The sequence below is a fragment of the Talpa europaea genome (genome assembly GCF_964194135.1).
Source record: "Talpa europaea genome assembly, chromosome: 12".
NCBI lineage: Eukaryota > Metazoa > Chordata > Mammalia > Eulipotyphla > Talpidae > Talpa > Talpa europaea.
In genome coordinates this window covers 102,424,105-102,435,637 of record NC_140079.1, presented here as the reverse complement: position 1 = coordinate 102,435,637, position 11,533 = coordinate 102,424,105, and the positions used below count along the sequence as shown (strand labels likewise).

Genomic DNA, 11,533 nt, shown 5'->3' with positions numbered 1-11,533 from the left:
CCAGACCCGCCACTTGCTGGGCCGTGAGCTCTGGCTCCAGCCCCAGGCGCAGTGGGCGGGTGGTCGCCCTGGCAGGATGCACAGGAAACCCAGGGGGTGGGTGGCATGTGTGGGGGAGCCTTGCTCTGACCCCACAGCTGGGTCCCGCGTGGAGGGCACAACCCCTAAGCATCTTCAACGCTTGCAGGGCAGTCTCTGAGGTGGTCAGTGTGCCCAGGAGCCTGGGGACGGCAGTGACAGCAGCAGAGGAGCAGAGGCGGCAGGTCCCTGGCGGGGCAGAAGAGCCAAGCTCCTGGGTGCAGCACTGCCCCGGGCCCCGCGGCTCTGGGGTGTGACTTTGGGGACAGGCGGCAGCCCGGGGGGCGGGGAGGAGGCAGTGAGCCCACACAGTCTTACTCTAACCCTACGTTTATTCAACACCCTACACAACAGACCACCAACACAACATGGTCTAAAATGCGAGTTACAAAACTGAAAACAAATCTTATAGCACTGACTGTACAACAGAAGCCAAAAAAAAAAAAAAGAGCAATGTACAAGTCGCCAAGGTGACCGGCAAGACCGCCGTGAAGGGCATCAACAGCGCACCGCCGCCCGCCCGTGGTGCCGGCTCGGGCTGCTCTCCGGCTTCAGAGGGGAAGTAGGGTGCGGGTGCGCGCGCGACGGGGCGAGGGCTCTTCTCGGTGTTTGGCCCCAGGGGTGGGGGGTGGAGCGGTGGCTAGGACAGGCCCCAGGAAGGTGCGCCTCCCTCCCCGAGGGATCCCAGGACACTGCAGCGGGAACCCCATGGTTCTGCCACTGAGCTTTCCCAGGAGCTGGAAACGCAGGCGCTTTCTAGCCAGAGAACCGGGGTACCGTCAGGCACAGCCCCAAACCAAAACACCCGGAGCCAAAACTCAGCCTTCAGAGGGCTCGTCCCAATCGCTGCCTCTGAAGCCTGCCCCTGTCAAGGGGTCTCCCCTGCCCATCGGCCTTCGGCTGGAAGAGTGACGACACTGAGCTGGAGGGGACTTAAGTTACGGGGGGCAGAGCACGGGGGCCCTGCTTATCGAGAGGAGTTGGAGCTGGAGCGGCTCCTGTGGCGGCGGCGGCCGGGCGAACGTGAGCGCCGACGCACTGGGGACCTGCGCCGAGGCGAGCGGGACCTACAGGAGGAAAGAAAAGCGCATCAGACACCGGGTGGCCTGGCAAACGCCCCCAAGGCTACTCCCCATTTCAGGACCACAGGCCTCAGCTTCCTCCCCTGAAAGGGCCTGGAGACCATCAGCGCTCACCGGGTGGGGTGCAGGCCTGGGGCCTCCAGATCCTCGCCGCTGCACGCGTCAAGCAAACCCAAGCTGGCCCCAGCTAGCCCTGCCCAGAACCCCGACGGCTCACCGTCGCCGCATCCGTGGGGGTGACCGGCGCCACATGGGAGGTGGAAGCAGCATCCTCCTGGGGGGACTGAACCGCCGGGGGGGCGGCCGCGGCCAGGGGGCCAGCACAGCGGTGGCAGTGATCTCCTGGCCGTCGATCTGTCCTGTAGAAAAAGGGATCAAGGTGCAAATGGGCGCACACCGACCCAGGAAGGGCCACGGCCCGCGCCCAACGGCAGGTCGGGGAACGCCCAGGGGCACAGAATCGAGCGGGGGACGTCTTGCTGCATGGAGACAGCCTCTCGGAGGCAACGGCTACGCTGACGCCTGAAGACAGCGCTGGGACCACTAAGTGGAGAAGGTCCGAGTCGGAAGGCTCGAGCTGACTGGGAAGGGGAGGCCTGCCAGGAGCGTGGGCAGGCGCGACAGGAAGCGAGCTGCAAGAACTCCGGGCAGCCGGGAGGTGCAATCGAGGGTGTGAGGGTGTGGCGACACAGCGGGAGGGGAGCTGGAAGCAGGCACTGGAGGGGCAGCACCAAGCTTGTGGACTGGTCCTGAGAAGTGGGGCTCAGGAGGAAGACTCTGGGGGAGCAGCAACGAGAGGCAGAGGCTCAGGTGTCAGGAAGGAATGGGGCGCACACACCCCAACCTCAGTCCAGACTCCAGGGGGCCAAACACAGCTGGCGGTGTCCCCCAGGCCCCAAGGTGGAAGGCTGCCCCCCCCCTTTTTTTAAAAACAAGGCCCGGTCAGTTTTATCTAAGAGAACTTTCGCGTGATTTACTTTTCACCAGGCCGTCCCAGCTTCTCATGGTACCCGACCACCGCCCAGAGGCCCCGCGTGCACAGGCCCGGTTCTGGCCCACATGGCATCGCGCTCTATTCCAGACTTCCTCAAGGCCGGGCAGCTATTGGCGAGAGGCCCAGTTTTGCTTCGCCTGGTCTGATCGGGTGCCCAAGCTGCACCTCCCACAAGGCGAGCCTAGAAGTGACGGGAGCTATCAACTTTGCAGCCTCCGGGAGGAGTCGGCTCCCGACCCATGAACAGCCTCCCCCAGAATGGCCGGAGGGAGGGCGGCGGACTCTTCTCAGCGCCCCCGCAGGGAAGAGGGCAGCGCGGCGTGGGGACCGCACGCAGAGCAACAGGACCGGCGGCGGGCACCGGCCACTGTAAGACCCAGCGCAAACAAGGGGCTTCCCGGCATGGACTGGCAAGAGAGCGAAAGCCATCTCCGGGCCAGCAGCCAGCACCGGCCGCGCCCTCGCCGCCCCCCTCCCCCGGCGCCCGCGCGGAGGGGTCACCTTCAGGGGCGCAAGCACAATATGGGGACACGCAGAAAAACCTGTCAGGTTCTCTTGAAGCGAGAACACGGAGCACTGAAATCACACCCCCCCCACAGACGCACCCCCGTCCTGAGTCCCGGCAGGGGCTCCCCGCCCTACGCCGGTGACTGACGGCCTCGAACAACGGCTGACACCCAAAGGCAAGAGCTGATCCGAGCCCCTGACAGCAGAAATCCAGGGGATTTCAGGGGATTGGAACGCGCAGCCACACCTGTAAGCGCCCCATAGAGGGAACTCCCCAGCCCACCATCCCCTGAAGGCTACCCCGAGCAGAGGCCCGCGTCTCCGGTTTCCATTTGAAAAACTGGCGAGAGACCCTCCTGCCGGCGGACTGCAGCAAGACCCGAGGGCAGCAGCCTCTCACGGGGCTCCCCCAGACCTCCATCCAGGGTGTGGGCGACTGCGACTCCTCCCCATGGGGCAAGGCAACCGCGCGGGCAGTCCTGGCTCTGGGCCTAGCTGCCCGGACCCCGGCACCCACAAGTGGGGCAGAGGAAAATGCCGCAGCTCCTCCACGCTGACTGGAAGAGAAAACGAAGACTGGCTGTCGGAAACCATTTGCCAGGTCCATAAGCTGCCAGAATCTTTCTGCCCCAGCCAGCCAGCCCGCCACGGCTGAGAACCAAGCCTTTGGGAAACGGGTGAAATTGGTGAAGTCAGCAAAGTAATCCTCAAAATGCTGAACTATCAGTGAAAGGGAAAATGGCCCAGAGGATTAGAGGAAACATTTTTGTACAGAAGCCTCATGCTGCTCATAACATAATCTTCAGAAAAACCCGTCCCTTCATTCTTAAGTTTCCAACAGACTAAAAGATTCTTGAAATGCTAACATAGTCACATTCGCAGAACTTTTTTCCAAGAAAAAGTACCATAAGACACGCTTGTGGTGAACCTACACCTCTGACTGAGAAGCAGAAGCCAGGAGGAGCTGCAGGGGATTGCGCCGGGCAGCCAGGCTGGACACCAGCTCTAAAGGACTCTACTGGGGGTGCGGGGGGACAGAGGGGTGCTGTTGGGTCACCCACCTCCGTCCATGTGCTTCAGCGCCTTCTCGGCTTCATCGGGATTCTCAAACTCGACATAGGCGTAGCCTTTCGAGAGGTGCGGGTGCATCCTTTCCACGGGCATGTCGATCATCTTAATCTTCCCATAGGTGGAGAATATCTCCATGATGTGGTCCTAGAGAGGAGACAATCCCCAGGCCCACCGAGGAGTCAGGACGGCCCACCAGCGGCCACGGCCACCATGCTTTCGGGCCAACACCCAGACACACGTGTTAGCACCCCACAGAGGAAACTCATCAGCCCTCCATCCCTTGAAGGCCGCCCCGAGCAGAGGCCCGCTTCTCCGGTTTCCATTTTAGAAATGGGCAGGACACGGGGCCTCCCCGGTGGTGCAGCGGCTGAGCACTGGGTTGCAAGGCTGCCCGCAGCCTCTGCGGCGCCGGTTCGATCCCTGCCCACCGAGCGAGGGTCCCACATGGCGCGCAGACCTCTCCTGCCGCCCGCTGCTCCCCTCAGCAGTGTCCTTCGGTCCTTCTGCCTGCTCTGCTCCCCGCTCTGGTGAATCCTCTCACCCTCCCGTGCTTCTGACTGTACCCAGTGCTTGTATAAATAAATAAGTCTTAAAGAAAAAAAGGGCAGGACATGCCTTGTGGCACTCACGAACCCTCACCTTGGTCACATTCCTGGTGAGCCTCCCGATGTGCACCTTGGTGGGTTTAGGGGAAGGGCTCCGCCTCTTCCTCTCCTTTTCATCTCTTTTAGGTGGCTTGGATCTGATCAAGAGGAAAAAAAACCAAAATCAAAACAGAAGAACTGATCAATTTCTGGTAAGTCCATTTTTCACCGGGGCCGGCAGCCGCTAGATTGACAACGCTCCTTAGAAGGACGCTTCTGGCCAGCAGCGGGTCACCGTCCCTGCTCTGGACTCCACACGAGGTGGGGAGTGCAGGACACGCGCACCCCGCTCCCTTCCAGGGCTTTACAGTCCTTTCAGATAAAACGCCCCCCTCTGGGTCTACGCTTATCTAATAACCACTGTTAGTAGACTGTCTAGTCCCCACTCTGTAAACCCAAGTTCCCAAAGAAGTCATGGGCGGGGGCACCACGGGCAGTGAAAAGTGGGGGGGGGGGGGGTGCTCACTTGGAGCGGGACCGCCGCCTGTTGTCATGTCTGCGCCGAGAAGGGCTGGGAGAGCCAGAGGAGCTGCTGGAACTGGAGCTGCGCGACGTACTGGAGCTGCCCGAGCGGCTAGAAGCCGAGGAGGAGCTGGAGCCGCTGCTGGAGCCCGTGCTGGTGCTGGAGCCCGAGCTGGAGGTAGAGCTGGAGCGAGACCTGAGGGTGAGATGGGGCCGTCTTGTCCACAGCGGCCGGGCGGCACTGCTTGGCACAAACAGGCCTGCGTGTGCCCCAGGGGAAGCCGCTGCCCCTGCCCACCTCACTGCTTTCCCCAGTGGGGCAAACACCCCCAACCCCGAGCCTGCGTTCAGGCAGGGACACAACACAGCACAGGGGGCAGGACAGGCAGGCAGAGCTGCTGCTACCTACACAGAGGCCACACCCACTGGGGGAGCAAACCAGAACCCCCTCAGCTAGGTGTGCGGCTCCCCCTCAGGCCCATTTTCAATGCCCGGAGAAACAAGCTCGAGGCGAGGCCTCCGAGCGCTACTCTGAAAGATGGGCATTTAGTGACACCGCCGCCCCCTTCCAGGAAGTAATCAGGGCCAACCCTGACACAGCGTGCCCTAAGCCAAGTCTCTTACAGAAGCCCAGAGGACAGGCCACCCCGAGGGCTCCTTGGGAAGGAGGGGAGGTGGCTGCAGAGCCTGAACCCCTCAGCCCCACCTGGTGCTGCTGCTCCCGCTGGACGCGCTGCGCCTCTTTCGGGTTTTGTCCCTGCCACGGTCCTTCTCGCTCGACTCCTTGGTGGCCCCTTTATCTTTGGAGCGATCCTTGGACTTCTCATCAGAGCGGTCTTTGCGTTTGGTAGGAGAAGGAGCCCTGGATGGTGAGGAAGAGTGTGAGATGGCACATCGTTTTGAACACTAAAACAGCAGCACAACCCAAAAGAGGGGGGACTTCAAAGGGCTAGAGATCCCAGGTGATCACAGAGCAAAATCGATCTGTGCTTAGGACACTTTCACTGCAGTGCGTGGCATGTCCAAGTTTCCCCTCTCTGAAGGTCCCTAGCAGTGAGCACCCCCAAAGTAGCACTAGAAAAATCTGACAGAAGGATTACCTAGTGCTGGACTTTTTATTATTTTCTTTGACTCCTAGCAAGCTCTTCTTTTTCACTCCTGATAAATCCATTCTCCCCTTCTCAGGTGTTCAAAGCAGCAATGGCAGCCTCACTTATCTGAACTCTCACTTCTAACTTGAGTCTGAGAAACGATCCCTAATCGATTGCAATTTACGCCAAAGTGCAGCCTAATAACAAGATAAAAGGGTTTACAGAGTGAACGAATAGGCAAGTCAACACATCCACTTCGCAGTCAAGGCTGAGCACACGAGGAGGCAGCATGGAGCACTAAAGTGGAGCACCCATGGGAGGACACGGAGCCACCCCACCCACCCCAGGAGCTGCAGGTGGAGCGTCGCCTCAGCCTGGCTTACAGAAATGCTGGTGGCTCCCACCTTCCCCTCAGGAGTTTGTTTGGAAAAGGCCACAGCACATCTGCACGCAGAGAAGAACCCACGAAGCGTGGCTCTTCTCTGTCTTACCACTGACTGTTGGCCTTGATCTTGTTTTACTGCTGGACAGTGACAGGACTGGAAGCAAAGCCCTTTCACACTGACTGCTACCAGCACCAAAACGCGTATAAATACCCACATGCAAACAGATAAAATACCACAGGTGAGCACTGACAAGGCAGTCCAGTGATTTGCTGCACCGCTGAACTGTAACGGAGAATACGGAGTCGGAAGTGTTTAAGGGAAGTATGCCAGCGCCTACAATTTACTCTGAAACGCAAGAAACACGCAGCTGGCCGGGTAGACACGCACACCAGAAACAGACGCGGTGTGACTGAGCCCCAGGGGTGGGGGTGGGGGGGCACTTAACACAATACAGTGCTTTCGGCTTTTTTCTACTTGTGTAGGTTTTAAACGTTAAAATGTTGGGGGAAGGAAACACTGCGCTTAGGTCGTGGCTGCGCCTACGGGTCAGCAGAGCGCAGGTGCTCAACACAGGGCCGCTCACAAGCGAGTTCAAGTGCCTTACTCCCCAGAAACTCCCCCTGCAACGCTTGCGTGAGGTTTTGTGTACTTGCTGAGCTGCAAGCCAAAATCTCAGGATATTCGTCTTAAGCACTTCCGTCCCACCTTCCTCCAAGCTCTTAAATAGCCTGGACACAGCATACCAGATGGAGCATGGCTCCCTGCAGGATAAACATTCTGACAAGCGTGTCCAGCTGTGAATAATCAGAGTGGCCAGAGTGGTGAGACTCTTTAAGGTGTTTTGTCCCATAATCAGGGCGTACAGGTGCCTGGTGGGCAACGCCAGATGAGGTGAGTGTCCTCCCTTGGCCCCTCGGTAAGTATCAGTTAAGTCTGGAGTCAGTTGCCTGGGTTTGAGAGGAGCCTTTGACGTGTGACCTCGGGTAAGTCCTTGAACCTGGCTGTGTCGGTCACCACCGCTCCCAGCTCAGAGCTACTAGGGATAGTGAACTGATCCATTAGAAAGACGTGACACTTCGCCAGGCGGGCTCAGTAAATGTCAGCCATTTTCAGAAGGAAGGGATGTTGCTTTGGGTTTGAAGGCTCCTTTCTCACATACACTCTGGTTGCCAAATCCCCTCGTTATCTCAGAGCGCTCAGCAGGGGGGGCTGGGACCCCCCCTTCAGCATCACCTAGAGCAGCACTGTCCAACAGGAGTGCAAACGGCAGGTACACCCCAAATCAACTAGCAGCCAGAGCAGAAGGGAGAACAAACGCGGTGAACTTCTAGCTGCGTATGTACGTGAGCCCTGGACCCCAAACATCACCTTTTCCACACACCGCGAGTACAGGAATTTCCTACTGGCACACTTCCTTTTCCCCACGCTAATTTTCAACACCTCAACTCGGGCCGAGCGTATTCAAGTGCTGGACAGTGGTCCGGGGCCCCCCCCCATCCTGCCAACCCGCGCCCGCCGAGCAGCAGACCCGGCGCCCCCCAGGGCGAGCGCCCCCCCCACCCCGCGCACTCCGACAACAGGCCCCGGGGCAGCCCCCGGCACCCTGGAACGAGAACCACAGTGCAGCACACGCTGGGCTGGGTGTGGCTAGAAAGCAAAGGCTGAGGTTCTCCGCTCACGCCAGGTCGGGTGCCGGCGCAGGACCTCGGCGACCTCCCCGTCCTCCGGAAAGGCGCGCGTCCGCGGCGGAGAGAGGAGACAAGAGTTAGTCAGCGCGGAGCGGCCAGAGCAGCGCGGGCGGCCCCGCCCCCGCCGCTCGGGCCCAGGCATGCGAGACAAAGGGGAAGCCGCGGCCCTCCGGTGGGTCCTCCCGCCTCCCCGCCCCGGGCCCGCGGGGCCCCGTCCCCGGGGGCGGCCGAGCACGCACGCAGGCGCCCGGGCTCCACGTCCCCCCGGGGAGGATCGGCCGGTTTGGCCGGACACCCCACAAAGCGCGGGCCCGCACGCCGACGCGCCCCCCGACGCGCTCACTCACAACTCCCGCGCCCCGGCGGCGGGCCGCGGGCGCCTCCACGCTGCGCCCGGCGCTTCGGGCCTGGGCCTCCCGCCGGGGATTGCGCTCCGCGGGTGGAGGTCGCGTCGGGCGGCCCTGGGGCCCGCGGGCCTGCCGGGCCCGCCGCGGAGCGGGCGAAGCTGGGGCGCCCTTCCGCCCAACGCGGCGCCGACCACTTCCGGGCCGCGGCCTCGGCACCTCCCACTCCGCCCGCCCGGGCCACACTCTTTTCTTCTCAGACCCCGCGCCGCGCCGCCCGGCCGCCGTCCCTCTCGCGGGGCCGAGGAGCGGGCCGGCTCCACGATGCGCCCAGCCGACGAAGGCGGGCGGCTCCCGACGCTCGGATGGGGTCGGATTCGCACAACTTACATCTTCCCGCCGCCGCGACCGCCTCCCGCTCTCCTCAGCCGCTCAGGCCGGCGCCGCTCTGTCGTCAGGGTTAAGAAGCGGGAAGGCGCCGCTGGCCGGCGCGCGCCGATGACGTGGCGCCTCAGCCAATGGGCGCAGCGAGGAGAGTTAAAGGGGCAAGGTCGCGGGGGCGACCCGGCTGGGGGCACTCGCTTTGTCTCCCTCTTTGGAGGCGCCTCTGGGCCCCCCTCGGCCGACCGCGCGCCTCATGGGGTCGGCAAACGGGCAGCTCGCTGGAGCCGCAGGGGTTAACAGGCCGCGGCCCGCCCTCCCCGTGCGCGTGCGCACTGGGCCGGGCCGGGCCGGGCGGGCGCCGAGGCGTCTCCGAGATGACCCCGCGCTGGGCCCGCGTGGAAGGGCGCGCCGGCCGGGAACGGCAGGTGCAAAGGCCCGGGTTGGGGGGCGGCACCCAGGCCGCGGCCCGGCTCCCGCGCCTCCCGCCCCTGCCGGCGGACGGTCCCGGCTGGGGCTGTCAAGGCCCTGGCAGGGCGCGGAGACCCCGGGGAGGCCGGGCCCCGGGCGGGCGTGCGGGAAGGCCAGGGCTCGCGGGTGTGTTCCCCCCACGCAGTGCCTCCCCCGGCCCCCGGAGTTGAGGGGCACCGAGCCCCGGAGGAGTGGGGTGACCCGAGTGGGGGAGGGAAGGCGATGCGCCCAGGACGGGCGGCTGCCTGCGCTCCGGCTGTCCGCTCTGGGTCTGCGGCCTCTGGATGGGGCCCTGGCCCCCGGCTCTGTCCCGGGGAGTCAGGTGTATCCCTAACGCGCAGTCCTGAATTGAGGGGTGTCTGAAGAGTGGGGATCAAAAGGCAGCCTGGGAGGAGCAGCCTGTCCCTCATCCCCTCCCTCGAGGCACCAGTGTGTTCTGGGGGTGTGGGTTGCAGGCCACGACAGTCTGGCTCCTGACCCCCCACTGTGGGTTGAGGTGAGATTTGGGGACATGGAGCACCGCTTGACTTCTCGGGATCACTCTGCAGCCAGGCATGGTGTGAGGGGCAGCCCTGGCTGGCAGCAGTGAGGGGCAAAGGGGCCCACTTGGCACTGGGGGTGGGGTCGCCTTGGTCCCCAGGTTTGAGCGGGCCTTGGCTGCTGTTCAGAGCCTCCCGCACCCTGGGTGGCCATCAGTGTGGGGAAGAAGGGTCCTGAACCCAGGGCCTGCACCCAGGACGGCACCGACCCTGAGGTGAGGAGGGCAGCGTGGTGACCCCGCCAAGGTGAGAGTAGGTGGGCCAGGCTGCCAGCACAGAACTCGCACGTGCTTACACCCTGAGGACAGGATCCATTTGGACGCATGACTTGAATCAAATGCTCCTAAACAGGCCTGGTTTTTGTTACCAAGCGTGCTTGCAGCCGTCACAACTGAGCAGCTCGGCTGCTGTCACTGAGACCAGCACAATGTGTCCCGAGGAAACACGAGAAGATAAAAGTTGGCCGCCCCCTCCAGGGGGCCCCCTCCCTGCCCCTCAGCCTGCCCAGACTGTGGGGGCAGAGGGCCGGGGCTCAGAGGTCTCTGGCCTGGTGTGGTGAGGGGGCCAGGCCTGTGGACAGGCATTTGGCACGCTTTCCTGCCAGGGTCAGGGCCACCCATGGGTGATGAGGCACAGCTTGAACTTAAGAGCCTGCCCAGATCAAGGTGGAATGTCCTCCCTCCCCAGGGCTGTGGCCTCCGCAGTCAGTGCCCCCTTGGAGGCTGGTGACCCAGCACGCACAGAGGCATGGAGGTTAGGTGGGCCAGGCAGGAGCTTGAGGCAGGTGTCCACATCGAGGAAGCTTCTGCCCACAGCTAACCAGGGAGGGGGGAGGGAGGGAGGCAAAGCCAAGGAGGCAGCGCCGCCTCTGCCCCCCACCCCCACGCAGGCGCTGACCTTTGCCCATTCCATCTCACCCTGCCTGGGGCTTCTCTGCTGCTTGGTGAGGCCTGGTGACCTCGGCTGTCCCTGGACGAGGGCTCAAGGTCAAGGGTGGAATTTGCCCTGCAAGAAACTGGCCAGTTTGTTTTGGTGGCACTCCAGGGGTGGTGGGGGGCTTCCTGGGGGAGGGGCCTTGCTAGCTCTGGTAGCCAGGGTGGGAGGTGGGGGACACCAGCAATGCCTGTGCGCCTGCAGCATCCGGATGCCATCTGAGGTGTCCAGCTGGACCTACAGCGGGCTGTCTGGCTCCCCTGCCCCAGGGCGGTCGTGTGCCTGAGTTCCAGTGTGTGCTGCCCAGGAACTGGCCGCCTGGTCTGCCAATTCCTTCTGGAAGCCTCAGGGAGCTGACCTTGACTCAGAAGGGCCTGTACCCGGACAGTGTGTGGCCCCCGAAGCCCTAAGGAACCACGCTGGTGCCACCTTCCCTGCACGCCCACATGGAGACCAGACTGCTGCCCCCCAGACCCCGAGCCCCGGATCTGCACCACAGCGCGTGTCTGTGGGAGCTGTTCCTGCAGCCCCAGGGCTGACCTGTGACAGCGCCGGCAGCCCTCCCGTGGTGAAGACGGCGGCGGGGGCTCCCCCTCCCCTGGGGGCTGCCCTTCGACCTGCTGGCCATTGGTCCTGGGTGCGGCCATCAGGCTGAGGCTCAGCTGTGTCCACCCACAGCCCAGTCATGCCGTTGGCCTGCGGGCCAGCCTAGGCCCCAACACGGGTGTCCTTCCCCTGGGAGCTCCCCAGCCACGTAGCACAGGGGAAGCCCAGCCTGACCGCTGAGCTGGAAGCAGGCGGGAGCCGAGTCCCTGTGGTGAGTGGGGCTGCCCCTCTGGGGACCACCTGGGCCCATGGCCCC

At 63.1% G+C, this 11,533-nt stretch overlaps 1 protein-coding gene across 1 annotated transcript; it reads right to left on the bottom strand.

Moving 5' to 3' along the window:
* Positions 1–162: 162 nt before the first annotated feature.
* On the bottom strand, positions 163–6,009 carry RNPS1 (RNA binding protein with serine rich domain 1; the record flags this gene model as incomplete). Its single annotated transcript, XM_084251610.1, has 7 exons — positions 163–1,145; positions 1,378–1,519; positions 3,723–3,876; positions 4,372–4,474; positions 4,843–5,034; positions 5,545–5,700; positions 5,939–6,009. The coding sequence occupies 7 exons, from the start codon at positions 6,007–6,009 to the stop codon at positions 1,046–1,048; spliced, it is 918 nt and encodes a 305-aa protein (XP_084107736.1). The 3' UTR covers positions 163–1,045.
* Positions 6,010–11,533: the final 5,524 nt, after the last annotated feature.